Here is a 26,701-nt window from a genome sequence, read left to right as displayed (position 1 = left end):
GCACACATTTTTCATGGAAATAATAATAAATTTTCAGAAAATTCGCTATGATGGATGGATTAAAGCTTATAGATTCATTAAATACAGCAGATTTATATGGCCTCAAAAGCAAGGGCAACAAAGGACAGCGTTACAAAGCAACAATGATGAAACTTCATTGAGTAATCAACTTAGTTCCTTCAAATACGGAAATTGCAGGTAATCGCTTGCATGAATAAATCCAAATTATACGAAATGATAACTGACTGATTTTGTGGTTGAAAAGAATCAAACAAATAAGAGTTTTGCATTCTACAGATAGCCAGGATATTCTCATATAAACGTATGTCAGTTTCTGCAAGGTTTTTCCTGAATTCATGGTAAACTAAATGCAAATTAGAACCCTAAGAAATGAAACAACCTAAATAGAAGACTAACACTTCGGTACTCATGCTGTAATTGTAAGATATTGTTTCAACTGTTGGTGGATAATATCGTCTGTTTGCAGGCGCCCTGGAAGGTACAACTGTTAGTAGAGGCTGACAGCCAGCCTAAAACCAAGGGTGTGGTTTCGACATCCATAAAAGTCTTGGATGTATATGCTTGGCCTTTCCCACTTCTCGCGGTTGTAGTATCTGTCTGTTTCCTAAGATTCACCTTCAGCACTCATTTCGGTGGTGAGACAGCTAAATGATAAAAAGCTATTTCTCAAATATTCGACAATTTTGAAAAACACGTTTTTTTTTGTTTAATTTTTTATATAGCACAGTACATGAACCTATAGCCTAAGGGTAGGAACGCCTTTTATTCATACGGTAATTTGTCTGTATTTAATATTACTCATAGATAAACCACTAAAATGTTCTTCCAGCCAGCTCGTCCTCGTGGTTTCAAGTTCGGGTCAAATTACCAGTGTTTAAGCATTCTTATGCACGTGGTCATTTATGGGCACTAGACAATATCAAAAGAATTCAATAATTAGTTAGAAAACAAAATATTCTGTATGCAAATTTAACAAAATATGTATTTCGAAATTTGCCAAAGGAAACAGGTGGTAAACTTGCGGGGAAGGGAGAAAAAGTCGACGCGCTGTATATCTTAGAGAAATGTGCAAACAATGGAATCTTAAAGCTGCAATTTAAATTCTTTTTTTTAATTAATGAAATACTTGTATTGATATAAATTAAGTAATGATTTGGAAATCTTTTGTCCAAGACACAAATAATGGTACCATTTCCCAAGAAAAAGATGTCGGTATAAATCTACCTTACGCCGATGCATTACAAAATGCATCAAAAAGCATAAGCACGGAGGGAAAAAAATGGATGTTAGAAAGTACAGGTATACATACATACTGTATCCCTGGCCCTATTAAACAAACGAGGAAGAAAAGGAAATAATATACTTTTTCTCCTGATTGGGAAAGCGATTATAAGGAACAACGACATATTTTGAGGGTTTAGGAAGAAAAACAAAAAGAAGCGATCTTCAGTTTCCTTCAAGCCTTGACTGATATTTCCTTTAGAAAAGTAGGCCTAGGTCTTCAACAGTTAAAAGTTACGGTCTGGGAAAAGCAAGAGCAACAACCTTGTCCTTGGGTTGAAATCGAAAGTTGCGTAAAATTTCGAAACTTGCATTCTATAACTTTTAAAATATTATCCAACTTGTAATGAATTACTGTAGGTTATTGCGGAATATACCGACTAACAACTATCGCGTGACAATATCATTTAGTTCGATGAAAAGAACGAATGATGTATTACGTTTCCCTCCTCTTTTCAGACTCATGGTTACGGAATAGGAAATATTATATACGAAGCAACAAAAAATGGCGGCTCTAATAAAAACAGTAACAAGAGTCGAGTCTAGACTTGCACTCTGTTTCATCTTCTTGACAGAACCCGATTTATAAAACTGGAGGCCCGGGACAAAAGTTTACTATAGAGGCCCCTACCTCGAATATTTCCACGTAGTAGAAATCATCGATATAAATTATATTTGAGGTCAGATTCAATTCACGTAAAGTATTTCGAGGAAAACTTTATATTTCAACACTTTTCATTTAAAACTATGTTAAGAAAACAGATATTTTATCATTCTGCTCTTTCTGTTTTCAAGGTTTCAGATTATAAAATGTCGTCGAAAACGCACACTTTAAATTGGGTTTTTGTTTTTCTGAAAGAAGAAACCGTAAAAAATAAATAAAATAAGAAAGAAAGAAAAGAAAAGCTCGAGAACTTTTACCGATTTTATTATTATAAAACTTGAGTTTTTGCCACACATGATTCAAGTTTCATTAATGTTTAGCTTTAATTCCTTTATTATATGCTTTATCTCATCACATTATTCGTCCAGGCTTTTTGCAATTTTTACTGCAAGCGACGTAGTTTAAAACTAAAATTTAATCTTTAACGGGAGCTCAGTGGAATTCACTCGTCGTATAAGAAAGAAGTCTCTCGGAGGGCAAAAATTAGTACTACCGAAAGGTTTGGCGAAGTTCGGTAACTGTGATAAAGATAGCTAGTTCCCATACAATCCAAAAATTGCTATAGATCTGAAGAGGTTAATGTAATTTTTATAATGTAATTTTTATAATTACATCATAACTTTATCAGTCAATCACCATTGTTGGCAGTTGACGAAAAATCGCATTATTTTAATTTGTTACTATTTTTAGTTACGTTACCCCAAATTGTTGTTGATAAAGTTTTGTGTTAGCTTTAAGATTGAGTCTTATTCTATGTCTCCGTAGTTAAATATTAACGGAGGAGATAATTCGTCAACCGTTGTAGGCATAACTTCTTAATATCAGCCGTTAGGTTTGAAAACAAGCAGTTCGAAGTTACTTTGATATCTTAAAAGTAACACAGTTATAACGAAATAAATGCATTTAAATTATTTATTCTTTCAATGATAAAATATATGAATAAATTATAGATTTCAAAAATTCACATTATTTAAAATATAAAAAGGATCATTCACTCTGATGTACCACGTCGCTGTATTTATATTCCGGTCATCTTAAAAATTTATTTTGAAATTGTTTAAGAAAATTATATCACTTTGATCATTATAAATAAAAGTTAATAATCTATAAATTTAAATTTAAAAGACTGATTTTTTTTAATTCTTTATTTTTCAATTAGCAAATAATCATTAACTCAAATAAAATACGTCAATAACATGAATATTCTAACAGAAAAAGCTCAATCGGAAAAGAGACTTAAATAAGTTAAACTTTCCAGCCTTCTCACCAGCATTTGCTTTTATTTTACACTGTATTAACGTTTATGGAAAAAAACTGATTAGTTGCAATAGCTTATCCTACATTGAAATCTGTATTAAAAGTCCTCAATATTCCTTAAATTTTTAAATAAAAAAAAATTAAGAGAAATTTTCCTCTCAAAAGCAAATAATTACTATGCAATGATCCCAATAGTTTCATTAAAACTTTATTTTTTAAAATAGCCTTAAAAATTTGCAGAATCTCTTAAAAGCGGAAAATCAAGGGATGTGACCCATTTGCTCCTGAGGAAATTAGACCCTCCTTTCTGGATATAGTATAAAACTGAATCATAAGAATTTGTGTTGGGTGGTGTGTCTGATTACAGCAAAGAACACGAGAGTTATTTGCCCAAGGAGAGGAATACCATCGTAAAGGTATTCCTCTCCTTGGGCATATCTTATTACTATCTTATTACATACAAACTGGCTCGTATCCAGGTTACACATGGGTAAAGCAAGAAAACGTGCTCACAGCCAGCCAGAGGCCAAATGATTAAGACCGCTGAATGCTGGGAGTTCAACTTGAGTTCAATCCCAGGCGAACGCATAGTTGGTTTTTGTGGTTTATCCAAATGTAACGGTAATCCGGACTAGTTCCCATTAGATAGTTCTTCACGAAGACATCCTACCATTAGGCTGACAGCCGCCATGTGTTTGCCGTATTTGAATAACCTAACCTGAGCGCAAGGCAAAAATGGGACATTGAGATCCCACAAACGGAATAAGGGCATAACAAGGTAATGCAATAGAAGACATTTTATGATATAAAAATATGGCGCTTAGCATTATTCTTCAGCAGCAGAACCCACATAAAAGTTTAAGTACATCTTACATCCGACTACTATTGTTATAAGTGAATACCTCTCTAAAACATTTAGTTGATATATAGCCAATTTTGTATCAGTACTCCCACAGCTTATAGATTTTAAGGCGTTAAAATTAGCTTGTTCTCTAGCATGGTTGGCATTAAGATGTTATACTTTTAAATGACTGGCAAGTTATAGTCTCTGCTACTCTTTGCTAGGTGCTAGGTGATACAAGATGAGACTCACTGTAAAGTGCAACACAAAACTTTATTAGAGACGACTTGGGGCAAAAATAATAGCAAATAAAACTGTAGGGCTTCTCATCGACTATCAAGAACAACGACCTGGTGTAAGCTAAAATTAGATATTAATTACAACAACAAAATCTACTCAGATCCTCCACAACAACTTTTAGGTCGGAAAAGAACCAGCTAAGACTTCCCGAACTCTGCCAGATGTCCCAGTAATTCTGGATATCTAGCCCAGTAATCTGGATATTCTGGATGCCAGATGTCCCAGTAATTCTGGATTGATTTTTAAAATCACACATCTCTGCAGCATAGTGTAAGTATTTGAAGAAAAAGAATTATAAATTTTATAAACTGACTTAGTCCCAGTTAATTCATTCCGTTCCTGAAAATTGTTTTCTTTTCAGTCATACAAGTTAGTCCAGAACTATCTTTTTACATGCTCATTGCACTCAGTTCTCAATCTGAAAAAAAAGTTTTCACTAGTGGAGAAGTGAGTAAAACTGCTGTGCACTCGTAGTTCGACTCGGATCCAAATTCCGGCGAATGTGCTGGAAACGTCTCGAACAATGAAATAATTAAATATATTAGTGAAACAATACTTTTGAAATTCAGTTTAAGTACTTATCATCACAACTCGCAGAATAGTTTGTCAGGATTTAGTTTCTCGCAAAAAGACTGACTTCGTAAGAAATTTATGGTTTTGTCCATGTGTAATCATGCAGTTGGGCTATAGTGGAAATAAGCAGCACAATCCTGTACGAAAATATTCCCCTTCCCTCATCCTATTCTCATCTAGTTTACGCGTTATTAAAACCCGTAAACTAGATGAGTATAAAATCTTATAATAGAAATTAGAGTAATGCAAATAAAATCATTTCAAAGGTCAAACAGTAACATTTTCACCAGCTGTGAATACAGAAATAAGAAAAACAAAAAACGTATTTCAGAATGAATTGAAGAATCATCTAGTCATAAGTTTCTGACAGGCTCTTTTCTGCTTTGTCATATCTTCGGCAATTAATGTGTGCTTCATTAGAACTTTTCATTTATAAACTCGATTTACTTAAGAGTTGCATAACGTAGTGGCAGATTATTAGGAAAACTATAACTTAGTTTTACCTAAAGGCTCAGTAGGATATTTGGAGAACTAATTATTCATATTTTCACAAATGATTTTTTAATATTCGTTTACTTCACAAGATTAACTTCCGTTACGCGCTGACGGCCTAAATTGTTCTTTTCTTACTTCTGTCAGGTTCCAACGTGGTACTTACTATTTTTATTTGGAAGAGAAAAAAATCCATCCGTTCCAAGAGCTTGTGAAAATACAATGAGAAGTTTACGAAACTTACTTCCAGTTTAAATTCAGAGAAATATTTTTAAAAAATTCTTAAAAACAATGAAATGATATTATCAAGTGAAAAATTTTTATATATAGAAATGACAGCTTCTGTCAGTTCCCTCAACGTTAACGGTGTCACTTTAGCTTTATGGTTACGGAAGGCATGGTCAGAAAAATGCAAATCTGTGACAAAATGACTGAACGGAAATGAGATCAACAATGGCCGTTCTTTGCGTGACATACCAAAAAAACTATTTCAAAGAAATAACTGAGGTATCTTCTCATCATCTTTTAAAAATTTCTTACTCAACATTTTCATACTACTATAATAAAAAAATACAGAGGATGATTCCATAAAGCACGAGATTTCATTTATCGGTAAATACTTTCAATGTAGCCCTCTTTTATTGCAATGCACTTATACCAACGTTTTTTTTCCAATACTTAAAACATATTCAGAATTTTCTTTGCAAAAAACCCCTCCGGGACTCTCAGCAAATTTTGGTACTTTTCCGTTTTGCCGGCGCAAGCGATAAAGTCGCTAATAATGGTGCAACCGATGCCAAACGGAATATTCTCGCTGGTAACCTTTTACGCCTCATTTTCAAAACAAGTCGCAGCTTTTTCTTATCAGATTGATTTTTTCTTTCAATACTGACATATAATTACATAGAATTTTTATCAGATAGTTCAGTTTTATGTCCAAGGCCATTTTCGGTAATTAAGTCAATTAGGATGCAATCACAGCGCTTACCCGAAGCCGAAAATATAGAAAAGGTAAAGTCAAGAGTTAAATTCATCAATTCTAATGAGAATGCATTAGCGAAGTAAAGTACTGCAGTTTTACATAATTTCTGAGTAAGCTATTCGTACGAATTGAAATATTTCTTGCATTTATACTTGTGTTCCAAATTAAGATTTAACTTGAAATTAATGTAGATAATTACTGAGAACATTAGATTTTTGTAGAGAGTAGTTTACGTGAGATGAGATCGCTTGGGTTACGTGATATGAACCGGCGAATCAGGATGCTGAACCATGAAAGCGTAGTAAATTCTTAATTAATGTCTTTTTACAAATTTATTGTCTTTATTTATCGGTTTTTTATAAAATTTTAAGCGATATTAAAATGTTTATGCCTTTAAAAAAAGAATTCTTAAAACTAACATTTTTTTAAATATTTTTTATGTGTATACTGTATGTTGTCGCCAATAAAGTCTTCTTGGCGAGATTTGCGCCGGCGAAACGGAAAAGTACCCAAATTTTCTTTTATTGTACCAATAACTTTATAACGGTAGTTACTTCTAAAGCAATTTTAAAAGTGCAAATAAAAAAAAAATATTCATACAGTGCCATATCAGATGAATACAGAGCTTGTGTGGTTATATTTATTTAAAATGAGACTAGAAATCCACGAAAATCAGTGTATCGTGTTGCTAAATCAATGAGTTATCTCGCCACATATCAGAACGTTTTTTATTAATTGATTCACGCAAATGCTATAAATCGCTCAAATCATATTCTCTGTTAACGGTCTGGCAGATTGGCCGAAATTAAAGTTGCACAACATCACGACAGTTGAAGAAAACTGTCATTATTAATCTGATTTTTGATCGACTTGGACGTAATCTTTTCAGCATTGCATTATCTTCGAGTGTCATTCACTTGATTTTTGCGCAGCTTCTGTATCAAAAGAATAGATGCATGTTTTCATCACCTGTATTATTGCGTTCTATGAAGGATTTGACTTGAGAAATCATTTGGTGGTCAACTTGGAATACATTCTTTTGGAAGAAATTCATTATTTTTGGAGCAACTCAAGAAGCGAAAGGTTTTAAGTCAAATGATCTTCCAAAATTATTTGACAGGATCCAAACGTTAAGGAACTTGTTCAGTAATAACCCTAATTGTCAAAGAGGAATAGTTAAACACCGAATCTCTGATCTTGACGCATTAGCTGAAATGTATTTATCTTCCAGAATGTGATTCATTTTTGACGCATTTCTATCTTCCTCAAATGCCTTTCTTTGCATTGCTCAGAAACTTTTACTTTGGTAAAGCGTTGTGCTCCAAGGCTTTTAGCAAGATTTTAAATGTTTACGTAGCAGAAGTTCCATTGAAAAAAAAAAATTAATGCATCTTTTTTCCTCGATTGGATTCGCCCTTTTCGGAAATGGCCAAAGCAATAATTCTTTATTATTTAAAAACAAATTTATTTGAAAACATTGAAAGGAAATAAAATTAAGATTTTGCCAGAGTTTGATGAAAATCCCAAAATTTTACAAAAAAAGTGCTTTGCAAACGATTTCTTACATGTGCATATTTTAAGCGAACAATTCCCGATATTTTTTTTATCACATACTACTTCAGTGACAACATCTCTTTCCCTGTTACTTCTTCTATATTTATGACTCTTTACTGCCAGAAATCAGATTGATTTCCAGGCCTCCAGAGCATAAAAATTCTCTGTAGTTATTATTACAAAGAAGGAATTCATGTTTTAAAGAAACGCAAGAAGAAATTAAATTGAAAGGTGTGGAATGAGCTGTCTAAACAATAAAAGCTAACCAAATGCCTAATTTCTTTTCCGAAATCAAACGAACGGTCAATTCAATATTTTCTATATCTAGTACACCACAGGATTTTCTATGTGGTGTGAATGCATCACATTCTTCCTAATTCTAAAAATTCCCAATGTGAACTTCTGAAAATAGTAGGTTAGGTTAGGTTATTTAATTACGGCAAAGCCTCGAGGGCTATCTGCCTAAGGGGAGGGATGCCTTCGTGGAGGACTTTCTAAGGGAAACTGGCTCGTATACACGTTACACATGGGGAAAACAACAAAACACCCATGCAGCCAGCCCGTTCACGGGATTCGAACCTCAGACCGAACTACCAGTGTTCAGCGACGTTACCGCTCGGCCGCTGGTGGGCCTCTGAAATTAGTAGCTAACACTATTATAAAATTTTCATATGCTCTATTGAATTTTTAGCGATTCACGTAAAAGAAGATTATACAAATCTTTAGAGAAAACTCAAATGAAACTCATTTACGAACAGATTATATTTTGATTGCAAACATTCTTTACTAAGAAATACTAGAATAACGGGAACAGGCAATAAAAAAGGACTCATTCATTGTGTTCCTCATGCGTAATTAAAGTTTTTAATATCACTACAGATATTTAATGTAATGCAATTTTTTAAATTAGAAATTATCTACTTACGTCTTTACCCATATGCAAACTAACGCACGATAAACTTTCTTGCCGATTGTACTCTTCTGTTGCTGAAAAGAAAGAGAATGAAACCATATTAGCACAGTGTTCGCTACAAGATTTGTACAGTTATTAATAGCTTATAAATTAAATCTTCTTATAGATTTAATAACTACTAAATTTGTACTATATGCCGCAACAACACGCGAAAAAAATCCGCTCTGTACTTTGATGGGAGAAAATGGCACTCTGAGTGAAACTGAGTAAAGCTAAACAACGTTATTTGGCGTTAGTTTTATTTTTAGCAGAGAAGTGTTCATCGTCATGTTACATATCAACTTCTTTAGCTACAACCAGGGTCGACGCAAGGCTTTTTGCCGCCCTGTGCAATCTTTGTCCGAATTCAATCCATTTTCTACTTTAAAGGTTAAAATTTGATTATTTAAATCGCATAACAAAAAACATTCCTCCTTAAGCCCACGGCTAGACAAATCTCTAACTTTTAAAGAGCGGTGTAAGCTATCTGCCTAAGGGAAGGGTGCCTTCCAGGAAGACTTCCTAAGGAAAATGACTCGTATTCGCATTACACATGAAAACAAATCGCAAAAATCAGCCATGAAGGCCCCTCCAAAATATATACGTGTAAATAATTTACATCTCTATTTTATGTTTTAATAATATATGCAATTGACATGATTTATAGTGCATTTAATCCACAACCAATAATATGCTTAACTGGTAACTTTTACAAACATATGTACCACTTTTACAATTTATAAAATATATTTTATACGATATATTACGCACCTCAGGACAGAATTATCACTTGCACATTATAACAATTAATTTGCACTTATAGTTTATTTCAAATTTTTTTATTTTATTAAAGCCCTTCTTACTTTTTCCTATAAGTAATAGTAGTATAAAATCCGAAATACATGAAGAAGGCGTTCTTATGCGAAATCAGTTTCATAGTTTCGCTCGTAATATTTTGGGCTATGAAAGCAGACAGAAATTGGAGTGGGGGGGAGTGCGTTTTGGCATGACTGACCGCTGCTATCGTCTGGCGCATCTTTAATAAGGAAAACTGTCATTTATTGTGTTCCACATTCGGTTCGTCTACCTGATGACCCCAAAAAAGTTTGTCAACTACACAAGGTCAGGGGAATAGTATTTTTTATCCTCACTTTCCTCTCAGACACCTGATAAGATATAATATTATCTTCAAGGAAAGAATAGTATTTCTTTTAATACTTGCTAAGCGGGATAGTAATAAAACTGCTTTGAAAAAAAAAAAAAAAAAAGAGAGAGAGAGAGAGAGTCTGGGGTTTTTAAAATAAATCTTTCTATCAGTGTATCATTTATAATACTGTACTACTGTACGGCTTCTATTATCTGCATTGAACGGGATCAAAATAAGTTTAGATAAACGATTTGTTCTGCTTACTTTTTTTTTTACATTTAAAATGTCTATTTCAAACAAACCATTTCTTCTTGAACACCGTTTGTTTTAACTGAAAAGATATTTATTTTGAAGCATTACATACAGATAATACTTTTCTTGGGAAAATAAGGAAAAGAAATGTAATGCCATAAATATTTATTATCTTCTTGTAAATTAAAAGGCAGCTAAAGCACCTGTTGTTTCAGCTTTTTTTAAATTGATAATTTTCAACTTAAATTTCATCCATAATTGTATTCAGACTACATCGCATAACTCCTTCCAAGCGAGTAGATCATTCTAGCTATGCAAAAATAAGAAAACTCTCAAGTTACGAGCTACTTTGGGAACGAAAATTCAAAACGTCCTCGTACCATTTTTCACAATTCAAGTTAGTAGGCAAAGGCAATTCTAGTTTCAACATTACGTTTACGCTTCGCTTCAAAATTGACATTCATAGCGCTGTGAAACAATATGTGTTTCACAGCGATCATTACTAATTCCAGTTCTCTAAAGGAATATATTTGGAATATTAATCAAAATACACCAGATATGCTTGCAAGTATTATCCATAAATGACGGCAATAGTGCGTGTGACAGGTCGACACAAAACCAAAATTTTACATGAGCGTTTTTTGTTTTTTGTTTTTAATTTTTTATTACGTATTTCGCCACTAGGCATTGCACGGAAAGGGAGGGATGCCCCGGAGAGGACTTTAAGAGAAACTGGCTCGTATCCACCACGTTTCATACGGGGAAACCATAAAACGCCTATACAGCCAATTCGTTCCCTGGAACTCAAACCCCGAATCAATTTAACTCGAAGAATTTAACTCGAATTGAAGAATCAATTTAACTCGAACTTCGGACTGATTTCTTCATGAAATGGCGCTTGTGTACCTCTTGTTACATAAACATGCCTCATATGTTGTTGCTCACCCTCCATCCGAAAGTCTGTTGACCGAGAACAAGACGTTCAAAGTCCGTTGAAGTAGAGAGCAAGAAAGAGACTGGAAAATGTGTCCTCCCTTAAGAGGCCTAAACAATCCAAGATGTGTTCGGTAGAAGCCTCGTGTTCATATGCATAATATATTTCTTCAAAGATTAAATTATAATGCGAGCTATAAGCCTTTTCTGGATACGTGCTTGCAGCATAAATAAAGAGACTTCACTTGAACTGAAATTTAACTGAAGGCAGAATTCTTTTATGTTTAGATGGCATTATTAAGAGCTTTACGCTCAAAACATACTTTTATGACCTTGCCGAAGGACTGAAGCAGACTGCGTGAAAAAAGAAAATCCAGACTAAGTCTTAAAGATATACCACGGTCATAAATAATACACTCAAAAATTCCATGAATAAATTATTTAGTACAATTGGAAGAGCAATTGGAATATGCTAAAGAATTTCGTTTACCACATTTGCAGCCTAATTGCAGATACACCTGGAATATTTGCTAACATCTCTCCAAACAAGTGTCAAGCGAAGATCAATTATTAAAGTTAAAATATTCTTTCTCTCGAATAATCAAGGTCTTCTAAGAAGTACGTTTCATTGAATAAGTTGGTGTTTTCTCGTAATATACGATGAGAAATTGAGCGTTCCGACAGCAGCACTATGTAAGTTAATATAATGAATCAGGACTTAAATGTTTAGATCTTCTAACATGTATATCTCATAATATAACGCTTCCTTCTGACACTTCATTTAATTGAAAGTTGCACATTGCATTGGATTGCTTGCAAAGCATTTTTCCACTAATTCCCGCATTTAGATACAAATACTCTCAAAAGGAATACAGTCAGCTAACAATATTTATAGTCGAAGTGAGTATTTTCTTAACATGTTTATAGCAACTTAAAGTTAAAAAAATGTGTATACAGTCATCAGAAAGTGTTAACCTTAATACTACATCTCAGGAAAACGATGGTATGGTGTGTGACACATCGTCGTCTTCTGCTTAGGATAGGACTATTTTTTAATAATAATCAGAGGTTCAAAATAGCGTTATATCTTAAAGCAGCCTTAAATCGGCTCAGTCTTGCATTAAATCGGCTGAGGACTTAAATTAACTCAAAATTGTGCACAATCATTGACTAAAAAGTTCATTTTAGAATAAAATAGTTAATATTTCTTGTAATTTGCTTTCACTGAAAGAAAAAAAAAAAAACAGCATGTTTGTGTTGGATACGTATCGATAATATGGATAACACTAAAATCCACTAACTAAGCATCGAACTTAAATTAATCGATGTGGATGCCATGATTTCTAAAGTTTCTAAAAATTTTCTAACGTTTTACTATTTTACTTACATTTATGTCCTTCAACGTTTAAGGCTTAACTGGTACGTTAGATTTACATTAATTCTTTCCTTTAATTTCTATTTTTTCTTTCAGTATGTTCTGCACATTTAAATAATTGCATTGCTAAGACTTCGAGGGGACTTCGCAAAGAGGAGTGGATAAGCTTTTTTAATCGTGTGTATAAGGCGCAGATTTAATAAATCTTTTAGCTAAGTTTTATCTTTAATTTAGTTAAGTTTTTTCTTCGAATAAGCCTTCTAGTGAAGTGTGAAAACAAAATTTCGTTGAAAGCACAGGAACGTTATGCAATCTAGTCTTCTCAGTCCATAGAACACAGAATTCTTTTCTTATCATAATGGGTTGGTTTGGTTTGGTTTATTTGATTACGGCAAAGCACACGACGGCTATCTGCCTAAGGAGAGGGATGCCTTCGTGGAGAACTTTCAAAGAGAAGCTGGCTCGTATACACATTACACATGGGGAAAACCACGAAAACGCCCATGCAGCCAGTCCATCCACAGGGGTTCGAATTATCGGTTGTTCAGAAACTTTACCGCTCGAACGTTGGCAGGCCCATTATAATGGAAAAGAGGGATCCCGTTTGAAGCACTTTTCAGTGTCTGCTCTACGAAACTAAATTTTTGGCTGACCAGTGCTTTATTTCGTGAATTATTTCAGCCTTTTATCTAATGAAATGCAGAAAGAACGACTAGCTCACACCTTTGACGAATCCACTCTGACGTGGAACCTGTTTATTCCACTTATGATGGCACTTTGCTACATCGAATCCGGTTTTACTAGTTTTCAAGTCTGGTTTCACTGTTCAAACTACTACACATTCTTGCAGATTTCTTTGCCCCTGATGAAGAGGGACCTGCACCTGTTAGCGCTTGAAATCGATCAAGTTTTTGACTAAATCTACACCAAACAGAAAGTTGTTGCTTTGCTAATTTTTGCTCTCTTCATGGTTTTACCCTCGATACTAACAGATTCCATTTCATCATTTCAGACAGTTTTTTTTATTTTTTTTTATTTTATTCTAGAACAGTTTACGGCCCTATACACCTAAGTATAGCATTTCTGGAGAAGCCCTCGAAGATCATTTCCAGTTTTTGTTAACACAAAAGGTAAATACTACATTTTTTTCCATATAGACTCATTTCTGGGACCTAGTAGCAAGCACATTTAATTTTTTTACAAATTTTAAATAGCTTTTACAAACAGTTTTATTTTTCCTCACAAGAGACAGAAATAAAAATGTGTTTTTGAAAAGAAGATTAAGCCCAGAGAAAGTTCATTACGTTAAAAAAAAAATGAACGCTTGATAATCTGAAATTAAAACTGCTGTAAATATTACAACGTGCTTAGTACGTTTATAATACTCTTATATTCATAAACACTCATACTTTTAAATTTCAGTATGGTGGTTAATGGAGTTGGCTGCCATGCTATTGGGCATAGGTTCGAATCCCAGAAAAAGCTTTGAGGTTGTCCTATAACATTCGTCGCAGATTGTGATGCCGATGCCCGCTGGGCAACATTCTCAGTATCAGAGAAGAGAATGACCGATGAATTTGGCCATTCACGACGAATGTTTGAAGAACAAACATCCGATCTTTGGGAGGGGAAAAAAAAAACTTTCGAGATTAAACCACCAACAAGTAACGTGCAGTAACGCTTATATCAGACATTCTTGTTTAGGCATTATCAGACATATTTGATTCTTGGCAAAAATCTGCATACATTTTGCTTGTACGGAAGTCGAAAAATTTTTGGATTACTGCTAATATCATAATTCTGGTAACCGGAAAAATGCCCACAGGAAAAATGCTCACAGGAAAAAAGCTCACACAGAAATATGCCCACATAGAAAAAAGCTCACATGGAAAAATTCTCACTTAGAAACATGCTCACATGGAAAAAAGCTCACATAGATATATGCTCACTGGAAATAAGTCCACTTATAAATAAAATATGTAGAAATATCCTTACATTAATCAATCAATAATTAATCGATTTGAACATCGTACACCTACTTGAATTTTTCAAAGAAAAATCCTTTAAATTACCAAAACATTTATGGTATATATATATAAAAAACTGGTATAACTTATGTGTAGATTTAGTTGCTATATAAGATTAACAAATGGGCCGTTTTGAATTAGGAAAAATAGAGGAGGAAGGAAGAAAAATGAAACAGAACATTACAACGAAAAATTATTACAATTTTAAATGTTAAAAAATAAAATAATAGTAAGTATATATTACAAATTTTATAATATAAACATTTACAATAATAAGCAAATAGAAATCATTATTCAAATTACGTGAAATACCTTGTTATATATAAATCATAAATATATATTTCACATAAACTTATGAGGTATTTCTCCCGCTTCTTAGCGCGCCTTCGTGGTGTGGCGGTCTGCACGCTGAACGCGTATTCCAGAGGTCCGTGGTACGATTCCCGATGTAGGCTTTGCTCATTTTTCACATCTCCTGCTTCCAAAATACATAATATCTCTACAAACGTACTGAATATTAACTAATATATGTAAATATCTAATTTTATCATCAATTTCATCATAGTTTCTTACATGATTCGCGATTTTTTTACTTCAATACGCCCTGTATTTACAATAGCTAGTAATAACGTTGACAGGCTAAATCTTTTTTCAGTCCTTCAAACAAAAAACACATAATGGATGGCTACAGTTAAATAATGAATTTAGTACCATGAAAGCTTTCGTAATAATTTGTTGTTTTCGGAGATTTTTTGAAAGCTGCTTTCATAATGATTCCACACTTCGATTGGAAACTATGGTCTTCTAGAACATTTTTGGCTCCAAACTTAAATAACTACATTCAAACATCAGTTTCTATAGATACACATCAAAAGTATGTAAAAATAGAAAATTCCTTTGTTCAAATTGAAAATTCAAATAAAAAACAAAAATAAACTATTGGCAATTATAGGGAAAAAATGTCTTTACAGGGGGCAATGGTATAAAATATTACAGTACATGCAAAATTTTACTATCATTTTTCATTCTTTTATATACCGCCCCTGAAAAGGTTAATATGGGCATTTGTCCAATAATTTTTTCAAATGATCAAATAATTTTTCTTTAAAAAATTCAAGTAGGTGTACGATGTTCAAATCGATTAATTATTGATTGATTAATGTAAGGATATTTCTACGTATTTTAATTATGAGTGGGCTTATTTCCATGTGAGCTTTTTTCCGTGTGAGCATATTTCTAAGTGAGCATTTTTCCATGTGAGCTTTTTTCTATATGGGCATATTTCTGGGTGGGCCTTATTTCCCGTGAGCATTTATACATGTGAGCATTATTCTGTGAGCATTATTCCTGTGGGGTTTTTTTCCTAGAATCCATAATTCTTTCATTTTTAGATTTTCTTCAAATCACTAACGCAATTACTTAGCAGTAAAAAAAAAACTCAGTTACTTCATTCGGAATTTTAAACAAATTATTAATAACTGTTATACATTGACATTGATTTAAAAGCATCGTTTTTCAATAATAAATTTATACACTACATAGTAACTGCTGTCTCCTACTGATCTAGCGCTCGAAGCGCAGGAACATCTAATTTTCAAATGTGGTATTTTTAAATTCCTGTAAATCAATTTGGAAATGATCTAAACAACACGTTTAACAAGGAAAGAAAAATGCGAATATTTTACATTACAAGCATAAGCAAAGTGCAGTGACTATTTTTAAGTACAATTCTAAAAATCTGTTGTTAAAAAAAATTTGAATATGGTAAAAATTAATGTTACAGTATGACTGGATTTGAACTATTCACACATTCTGCACATATGTGGAACGTATTTTATGCGGTCTCATACACGCAAGAATTTCTTTTTCCAATCACAGGTAATGCGATAGTGATACGAATTCACCAAAAGCAATTGGTGAATTGCATTGAATTTTGAATTCTCATCTTTCCACGTGCTTGTAGTATCATGGGATGCATGCAGTGCTTTCGGTTAAGAAAGAGATAATAAATCTAATAAAAGAAAGCAGACTCATTCGGTTAAAGCCTATTTTGACTGCATGTTTAAGAACACATACTATTTTATCGTGGAAAATAGTGTTTCTCATGCTGCGCATATGCGTTTATTCCTTAATTAACGCCATCGGCCCTTGAGCCATACCATCGATAGGTTAAAACTCTTAGTTGTAAGCCTCAGCACCTACTAAGGATTCACGATTCGGGAAGCTGGCAGACAGCTACTGAATGCTCTTACTTGCTGCACATATTATTTATATATAATAAAAAGAGAGCTCAAACAGTATAGCCCAAATATGATTGATACTTACCTGAAGAATGTTAAGCTGCTAAAGCTTTAAAAATTGTTGATTCCTGAGACTTCTACCAATTGTTGTACAGTATCACTAGGAGACACAGAAACTGATACGAGTATCATTGTAGCGTCTAGCAGTTAATTTAAGACCCGTGAGCATTCCGTTGCGTAGATTAAAAGTTAAGTACCTCTTAAAGCAATGTTTTTTATTTTCTTTCTTTTAAATCTTAGTTCAGTATTTAATAAATTAAGTAAGGTAATTATAGTTTTCTCATAATACAGACTTCAGACTCCATCGAGCGAAATCCCACTGTAAGCCCATTTGCATGACTACTATATTATAATAATGTATCATTGACATATCTCTGTATAATATGCCCAAAGGAAATTTCGTGCTCTTTTATAAAGGTAAAATATAAATGACAGAGTACAAAACAACAAAGATTTTAAAGCTAGTTCTTAAAGCTAAATTACCACGAGTAGTATAGAATTTAATGCAGGCTAGAATTTAAATTCTGTTACTGAATTATTCTACATCTACGTAACGGTAATTCACGCAGAACTATTTCCTTGCTGCTGGCGAGTTATCGCCTATGCAATTTATCAAATACACCCGATGACAGATTAAAACTCAAAAATGTTTTTACTTGCTACTTATGAAAAACATAAAAAAGGTAATTAATTAACTTATCGCAGTTAACATTACAAACCTTTTGAGGTGAAATAACTTTTAAGTATTACAAGTTACCAAGAGCAAGTTTCTCCCAAATGCCCACCTTGTTCTTTTTATCAACTTGAATTCACTTACCAAACTTGAGCGGCAAACACGCATACCTGCAACCTCTGACCTATACCAATAACACTAACGTGCTCAGATAGGCAAGACTTGCAACTGAGCTATCTAGTTTTTAAACGCTCTTTCGCGGGTTCTTAATTGCATAATTTTCTGGTCTGTACGAGTATGAGTGACGTGAACAAAAGAGAAGATAGGACAGTGTTTAAATTAAGTTTTATTAAAAACATTTGTCACAAGACTACTTTTTACTATGACAAAGTATTTTGCCTTAGAAGTGCATTCGTGATTTAAATTAAGTTTAACTGTTAATAAAATTTAAAAACAACTGTCACAAAACTACTTTTTACCATGGCAAAGTAATCTCTTTAGAAGTGCATTCTTGGGAGACATTTTACAGAAAGACAGCTTGTATTGAATTTGTACATGGGAACAAATGAAGACTCACGCAGCCAAACCATTCAATCGCCAGATTCGGCATTAATTTCCGTGTCTGTGATTTTATCCACTTACCCAATAACAAATTGTTGTTTCAAAATTATAAGTACGTGAACAGATTCAGCTGAGCAGTAAAATACCTAGTTTTCTTTTTCTTAGATGGATTTTAAATAAGAAAGGTAGTCTATTAAAAAAAGAAAACTTAAAATTTCATTAATAACAACATGTTATCTTAAATTACACTTCTCTTTTCTTGCACGCTTTTAAGCGCTATTTAATCATATGAAATTTTAAAAAAAATTTTATTGTTGTTAGCTAAGAAATAACCTTTTTGTTTGTTTATTTGAATGCGACGAAGCATGTTAGAGCCATCTGCTTAAAGAAGGAGATCCCTTCATGGAGAACTTTCTAAGGAAAACTGGCTCGTCATGAATGGCTCATATTCATGTAACATGGAGGAAATCGATGTAGAAACACATGCTACAAATAGCTTTCAAATATTTGAACATTTGTCAAGATGACAAGAAGAAAATATGTTTCTTCATTTACGAGAATAAAAATTCTGTTTCACTAGTTATCCTAAAAGGGCTATCAGACTCGAAACATTTTGCATTAATTCATTTTAAATCTCATCCATTGTAAATGTGCGTTTCATTTTTCACTGAGTCTGTTGTCATTCGGCAAAATGTAAGACATTTATTCTTCAAACTAACTCTGTCTTTTATTGATTACCAAACTAAGCTAATTGAAATCATTAAATATACTTCTTAATATATTTTTTTTTTAAATTTTTAATCTGATTTCCGTATTATGTTACGTTCCTGGATTAGTCTAAACGTTTATTCATGTAGTATCCAATAATATCTTTCGCTGTTCTACTTAGGCCAGCTCTACTGATAATCTCTACAGCTCTATTCATAATCTCCACTGATAAACCATATTAAACTTTAAAAGGAGCCCTTTAGAATCTGAGCTTTTTCCGGTTTTTAGCCCAGATGGGCTATTAGTCTCAAAATAAGATTTTGCGTTGATTATTTATTTCTTCCTGTATACACTTTATACGCATCTAGAGAGTACATGAAGTTTGTACTGCTGATATCACATTCTCATCACTGAGAGAACACAGTGTAAAACAAGAGAGCAAGGAAAGCATCTCCTCTGCCTTTTTGGTACATTTTCAGATCAGCGGTTGCTGTGTTATGCGTATGAAGCACGAGCGTAGATGCGCTAGATGCTAGAAAATAATTTTGACGTGAAAAAGAGTTCAGAAAAGCGAAAGAGTGTCTGCTGTGTTGCCATGCCTTTTTAAACTTTTTTCTTTATTTGATACTTACTTTATTCTGATAATCATAATTCTTTATTTTTGCGTGCGTAAAAAGCTAAACCAGTAATTTATTTCGTATGGGTAATATTCAAAACCTATTAATACACAATTCTACTAAATGAAAAAAAGCGCACAATCAAAATGTTGATAGTAAGACTCTCTCTATCTATATATATAAAGAAGAAAGGTCTGTGTGTTTGTCCTATAATGCCTCAGTAACTACTATAGCTATTGCCATCCACTTTTTTCCAAAAAAAGGAGCTAAAACCAGAGACATTAATTAAAAACTCGGAAAAACGATCATTTTCGCCCTCATTTTCCCAGTGGCAACAGTCTCGCAAGCTGGAGATAAAAATCTGCTTTATTTCGAAAGTTGTTGCCACTGCTCGCTTTCAAATCCTAGAGTTTGTTAATTAAAAATTTCTAGGTTTTACAATGAATTAAAAATAGCATTGGCAAGCATTAAATACATTATTCTCGATTCCAAAAACTCGTGGGAAGCCATTTCGATTGTTCTCATCTTCGTACGACTTTAATAAGCCGAGATATTAATTAAAAACTCTGAAAACACTAATTTTCGCACTCATTTTTCCGAATGGCAACAGTACGGCGCATTGGAGATAAAAATGCTTTATTTTGAAAGATGTTGCTACTGCTCGCTTTCAAATTGTAGAGTTTGTTAATAAAAATTCGTAAGTTTTGCAAAATCTAGACATATAAAGAAGAATATCTGTTTATGTGCTTTCTTTTTTGTTCGCGTTATTTATTTCTGATCCATTATGATAACTTTTTGCCACATTTAATCGGCTAAAATCGAATATAGGTTAAATATTGGATGGAACTTGAAATTTTACGACCATGCTGTAAGAAAGACGAAAATCATTAAAAACTGCGTGCCATTTTTGCTGATATAATGAGACAGAATTAACTTGTTTTTCTATGGAAATTTTTTATATGGGTTCTATAACGCCTCAGACTGAAAAATGTATGTATGACTATGAATCGTATTTTTTGCATCGTTATTAGGGAAGGATTACAGTGGTATCATTCTCTTTGTTGTTAGATGCATCTTAACCTAACTTAACTGGTATCGGGTACTTCCGCTAGTTTAATTATAAAGTGAAGTATTAAGAAAAGTGCCCTCTAAAACCAAAGTGTCTATTATTATTATTATTTCAGTAAAACTTTAGTATATATCAGGACTTAGAAAAACCAGCTTTCGTTAATAAGGACTTTTAACCAACATTAATTTTCTCAGTTTTTTTATACCAAAGTCCGAATTGTTATTAACTTTTCACTTACGTGTGATTTATTTAATTTTTACTTACAACAGAGAAATTTTTCTCAGATTTTTGGGGGTAAAATTAGATACAATATTTAAATATTTGAAAGAAATTAAAAGTATTTCTTCCATGTGTCCTTGCAGTTAATTTTAAATGCTTCCTTCTCCGAAGAAAGCTAACAGTCTTTACGAGGTGGTTTTTTTTTTTTTTTTTTTTATATGACTGAATTAATTCTTTCTTACCAAATTTACATTGTAACCAGGAAGTGTGAAAGACGTCAAAATTTTTCTTTAAGTGATGAGACTATGTACAGCAATCTTGAAGTAGGCAAAAGACACATTAAAAACCTGTCCCTGTCATACCAATTCGTAATATTAACAGTTTGAAAGACAGAATAACAGATGTTTGCTTCAAGCGTTATAGAGCTGGAGAATTAAAATACCGACTGGCATTTTCCAAGTTACAAAGAAGGCATAAGTTTAAATTCATTAAAATTCATAAAAATACTTCTGAAAATACCATTCCTAAAAATCTCGATATGTCTAATTATAATAGCTTTCAGAGAATAAATTTCTGTGATCAAGGAAAGAATTTATATCCATCGTATATACCTTAAACCAGTGCTCCGCAACCGGTGTGCCATGAGTAGGATATAGGTGTGCCGCAATCAAATACATGTATTTGACATTTTGAAATTTTTTATTGCAATATTTAATACACAATGACAATTTTTTTCCTTAATAATGTCTATTTTAAATGTTTTTATATATTTCACTGTTGTGTGGTTGTGTGTGTGATTGTAAGTGTGTCAGCATTTGAATTTTTTCGGCACTTCCTTGATAACTCGGAACTCAAAAATATATAAGTTTTTTTAAGCGCAGGTATCACATTGATAATTATTATGATTGCATATAAATAAATATGTTATGGTTTTATAATTGTATATTTTTCAAATTAAAAACAAAAATTTATTGTAAATTTTGTGTATAAATCAATACATATATACATTAGCTTTTGGTGTGCCACGAAATTCCAGAAAGATTTTTTGTGCGTCGCAGGTGAGAAAAGGTTGCGGAGCATTGCCTTAAACCATGATACATTAAAATGGTTCAAAATTTCTCAAAACGGCAACCAACTTTTTCAAATGTCGTCCGATTCCTTCCTAAATTCTAAAACTTTTGCCGCCCATTGCAGCCACACCGGTTGCACATGCTCTGGCGCCCGCTCTGCGTGGAGACTTAGTGCACTTATTTAATTAAAAAGCACTTTATTCAAGATGTAGTTATGCATTTATTTCGCAGGATCGCTTGAACATGAGGCTTGCAACAACTATTTCTCTTACATGCTAATAATTTACATTCTGGCAGGACACGAAATCCACGATCTGAAAACAAGGAACATCTTGAAGAGATTTCCTTTAAGTTGTTAGAGGGAAGAAAAATGAAAATAAATGAAAGCGAGCGAGAAGAATTACGAAGTTCCTACCTTCGCGCGAAACATTTTATGCATCACTTTATGTTGTTGGTTTTATTCGTCACTGTTGGTCTACTAGATGTTTCTTCCTCTTGTGCAAAATGCGACTTCTTAATATTTTCAACTCACCTACAGACGTACCTACGTATATTTCCATTTAAGGGCATATCGGCAAACACTTTTAAAAGCCAAAATACACAATGACTTTGCCAAAAAAGGGAGTTTAAATTTACCTTTGTTCTTCAGATACGTGAAAATTAAGCTGTATATTTTGCCGAATTTACTTAGTAAGCGTACAAAAGCACAAAAAAGTCACTTTTCTTTCCTTTGCACTTTATTTAATTTGTTTAATTTCTTTCTTTTCGAAAACGCCATGGCGTAATCACAGAAAATGCTTTGTTTGAACTGATAACTAAAGAAAAAAAAAACTTCTATAAAATATTTGTGCTTACAAATAAATTTCAGAATATTACGAAATATTTGCTCTATGGCCTCGGATACTAGATACTCCGCAAAAAAAATAAATATGTTTATATCTCAACAAATTATTGAGCAAGTAACTCAATACCTTCTTCTTCTCAACCTGAAAAATTCTATTCTATAAATGACATTTAATTAGTACCTCTGAATGCTTGTCTAAATAGATAGCTAATTATAAAAGAAATATAAAACAAGTTTTCAGTTACTGGACATGAAAATATTTCTTAATTTGTAATAGTTCTTAATTTCTTAATCTGACTATCAAACTTCCGCCAACATTTTCAATTAAGAGTCCCATTTGCAAAAACTTTAAAACAAATATTTACAAAAACATTTACATTAAAATATTTACAAAAACTTATGAAAAAGGGAATTACTGAGTATTCGGTAAATTTATATAAAGCACTACCTAGGGATTACTTTTTGTAAAGGTTATATCAATAAATTTATCTTAAGAATATAACAAATGTCAGGCTGTGAGAAACATATTTGATAAATTTCCAAAAAAAAATTGCTTGAATAAAGATGCTGATACATCTGCCAATGCCTTAATTTACTTGAAGTGTTACGGCACTTTCTCTGAGGTATCTGAATTTCAGTAAACGTTTTGAAGAAAATCATACAATTAGGTTATTGCTTTAAGGAAGATATACTACTTTTCAAAATGATACAATAGCTGTTCATATGGCAGAATTATTTTGCCCTGTCAGTGTAAGATAAAACTTTTGCATAATACTATTATTCCTACGATTTTTACTTGGTGTAATTTATCTTATGTATTTGATATTCGTCTATGTATTTGTATTACCTATCCATGCGGGAAAATGATGTTCTAAATAAACAAATGATGCATTACACAAATACAATGATGAGCTAAAATTTCTGGATATTTTGCCTTTTAACCTAGGACACCTTTCTGTGCTCCTCGCAGAAATCTATCAAATATATTAGACGTATTATACTTATCAAACTTATTAGATTTCCACTAACCGAGTCCAGATTTGACAGTTATCTATATCTAATTATTCTATGGTAACTTCTACAGTCAGCGTGTCGACATTTTCCGGTTTTTAACTTTAATTATTAAACTGACTTGACTGCCAATCGAATTACAGCTTATCTTTTCCGTGCGATGTAAACCCACAGCCAGTCTCATATGCAATTCAGACGCTGGATTTTTGTTTTTCTGTTATGGAATAACATGCTGTTCAATTTTTTTAAACGTAAGAAATCTGTCTTTGTTTATTTAAGTGATGGATAACTTAATAAACAAAGAATAAACTAAAATAATATGCTTTAAAAAGCATTTTATTAACAAAAATCAAGAACTCTGTTATAAGAGATAAGAACAACAAACACACTGAATTTAATAGTGACCCCCAAAGGCACCAATATCGGCTAAAATGCTGTTTAAATGGACTTTTGTCTTTTCTTGCGTCTCCACGTGAATTCGCTTAAATAAGAATCAAAGTACAATGGTGTGCAAAAATTAAGGACGAAGTCGAAAAATTAGCATATCAGCTGAACGAAGAGGCAGAGCGGACAGAAAGACCAAGCAGGAGATTAAGTAAGGTGATGTACGGTAGCACATGCGCAGATATGCAGGTAGACGTAATGGGGGAGTGTCTGAGTAGTATAAAGCATGTTGTCGGTGTAAGATCAGTATTTCTGGCAAAGAGATTGCACGCCGTATAGCAGTTAAAATCACACCGAGTTGCTGCCTCAGCGAGAAACGGCGAATAATCAATCTGTTAGACGACATCTGGATGCTTTTACCCGAGGTCGAATCATTGGGAAGTTGGAGGAAGGCCGCAGTGTGCCAAGTGTGCCAGAGTTCGAAATTGCTCACAGCATCGTTTCACGACTTTGGAGACAATTTCAAACTACAGGAACAGATATCCGGGGGTTTAGTAGTGGTCGTCCACGAGAAACCACACCCGCAGATGACCGGTATATTGCCTTACAGGCCAGAAGAAACAGGCGGCAGACAGCGGGAGAAATCGCTAGACACACCACACAGGCGACTGGACGACCGATATCGCGTTTTACCGTGGCCAGAAGACTGCACGGTGGTGGTCTGTTTGCACGACGCCCTGTACGGTGTGTACCTCTAACTCCTGCCCATCGGAGAAGGCGTTCTCTGTGGTGCCGGGAACACCGGAATTGGAGAGACAATGAATGGGGACGAGTACTCTTTACAGATGAGAGCAGATTCAGTCTGAGTAGCGATTCTCATCGCATACTCATCTGGAGAGAGCGGGGAAGCCGCAATCAGCCCTCGAACATCATTGAAAGGGACAGGTATGGAGGTGGCGGTGTTCTCGTTTGGGGAGGCATCATGCTTGGTAGTTGTACAGACCTTCACATCTTCGAGGCAGGTTCAGTCAACGGGACCCGTTATTGTAACGAGATTCTTCTTCTATATGTGCCGCTTGGCAGCTCGTACCTTACCACCAGTAACGATTCCGGAGCTTCGATTGGCGCTGCAAGACGAATGGGCAGCAATGCCTCAACAACTGATTGACACCCTCATTCTCAGCATGGGCAGACGCTGCGAAACCTGCCTAGCAGTCAGGGAGATCATATCCCCTATTAAAGACCGGATGTTTCTTGTTGGACACCCATCACAGGGATGTTTCGGCCTTCAGTCGCATTGCGCTCCATGCTACTTTTTCAATAAAGCTTCTTTTTATCCCTCTGATTCCTCTTTTAGTAAGTGGTGCTTACATTACTCATGTCCTTACGTATTGGGGATCTTAGGTATTAAATGTGTTGATTTGGAAAGCTTTTGTACAAAGTTATATTGAAAAAAAACCGTCTCGTCCTTAATTTTTGCACACTAGTGTATACCTACAACCATTGGCGCGTATTTGTTTCCGTAAAAAATTGTTTGGAATGCGTTTGTCCTGTAACGAAAACAATGCAGAATTTTTCCAAATTACTTGATGTAGGCACACAGAAAGTATAACATCGTTTCTTTCGGAAAAAAATTACAAATATAGGTGTATATTTTATGTACTCTTGTCACAAACATGATTTTTAAATTTATAAAATATGAGTAATTTTGAAATTTACTTTTAAAATAATGCTTCAGACCACAGCTTCTTTCTGCATTCAGCATTTCTTCAAATCCAACTGCCGCGCAACATACAGGTTAAATTTAATTGACTAAATAAAAATGAGGGTGTTTTCTTCTTTACTAAAATATACATTTCATTAAAGATTCTTTTAATAGAATACTCACTTCTAATCGTATTAAAAGCTTATGAAAAGGACTATAGATGGTTGATTAATTGATTAAGTATATTAGAATTACCTGCACCTGCCCAAGGCGAGGTAATGCTTTCGTAGAGCAGCTTTCAAGAAAAACTGCCCTTACTTATGTTACTCAAGCGGAAATCACGAAAATGCTGATGCAGCCAGCCTATTCACTGGGATTCGAACTTTGGTCAAACTACTACTAATCACACTCTTATCACTCGACCACTAGTGGCTAAGACAATAACATCTTTGTACATTGGTAGTTTCATCAAGAAAGCGATGCCTGGATGAATGGACCGAATGCAAATATTTATACGTTTTCTCAGGATCAACTTAAAATAGAAATCAATTAGTTTCAGCAAGAGATCCACCAGTAGCTGAGAGGATTAGTCGACTGACACAGGACAGAACAGAACCGAATCTTTCTAATCCATCAGGTTGTCTTTTGAAGGAAAAAACAAAAAGTGAATTCTACAAAGAAAAGAAGCCGTTTTAAAATAGTTTTAGACGTACGTCTTGAAAATAGGAAATCTATTTTATTTTCTTATAATTTAAACTTATTACTAAAACAGTGTAGATAATATTTATTTACTTATTTTTATTTGATGTCTCATCATAAAAATAAAAATATAAATCTCATGGAGGAAGTTAGAATATCTTGTAAGGTAAGCCATAGATTGTGGGCCGGA

The 26,701-nt window shown here is 33.6% G+C and overlaps 1 protein-coding gene across 1 annotated transcript in view; it reads right to left on the bottom strand.

Moving 5' to 3' along the window:
- The window catches only part of LOC118187376 (uncharacterized), a 143,927-nt gene that overhangs the window by 55,294 nt on the left and 61,932 nt on the right, over positions 1-26,701 (bottom strand). Inside the window, exon 2 of the mRNA XM_035357588.2 lies at positions 8,891-8,952. Coding sequence (XP_035213479.1) covers positions 8,891-8,952 — 62 coding nt within the window. The remainder of the gene's footprint in view (positions 1-8,890; positions 8,953-26,701) is intronic.

The sequence above is a fragment of the Stegodyphus dumicola genome, chromosome 8, assembly GCF_044657685.1.
Source record: "Stegodyphus dumicola isolate Sdum_Otavi_A_Nest chromosome 8, ASM4465768v1".
NCBI classification, from domain to species: domain Eukaryota; kingdom Metazoa; phylum Arthropoda; class Arachnida; order Araneae; family Eresidae; genus Stegodyphus; species Stegodyphus dumicola.
The sequence above is the reverse complement of the archived record's forward strand: the minus strand, read 5'-3'. Positions and strand labels throughout refer to the sequence as shown.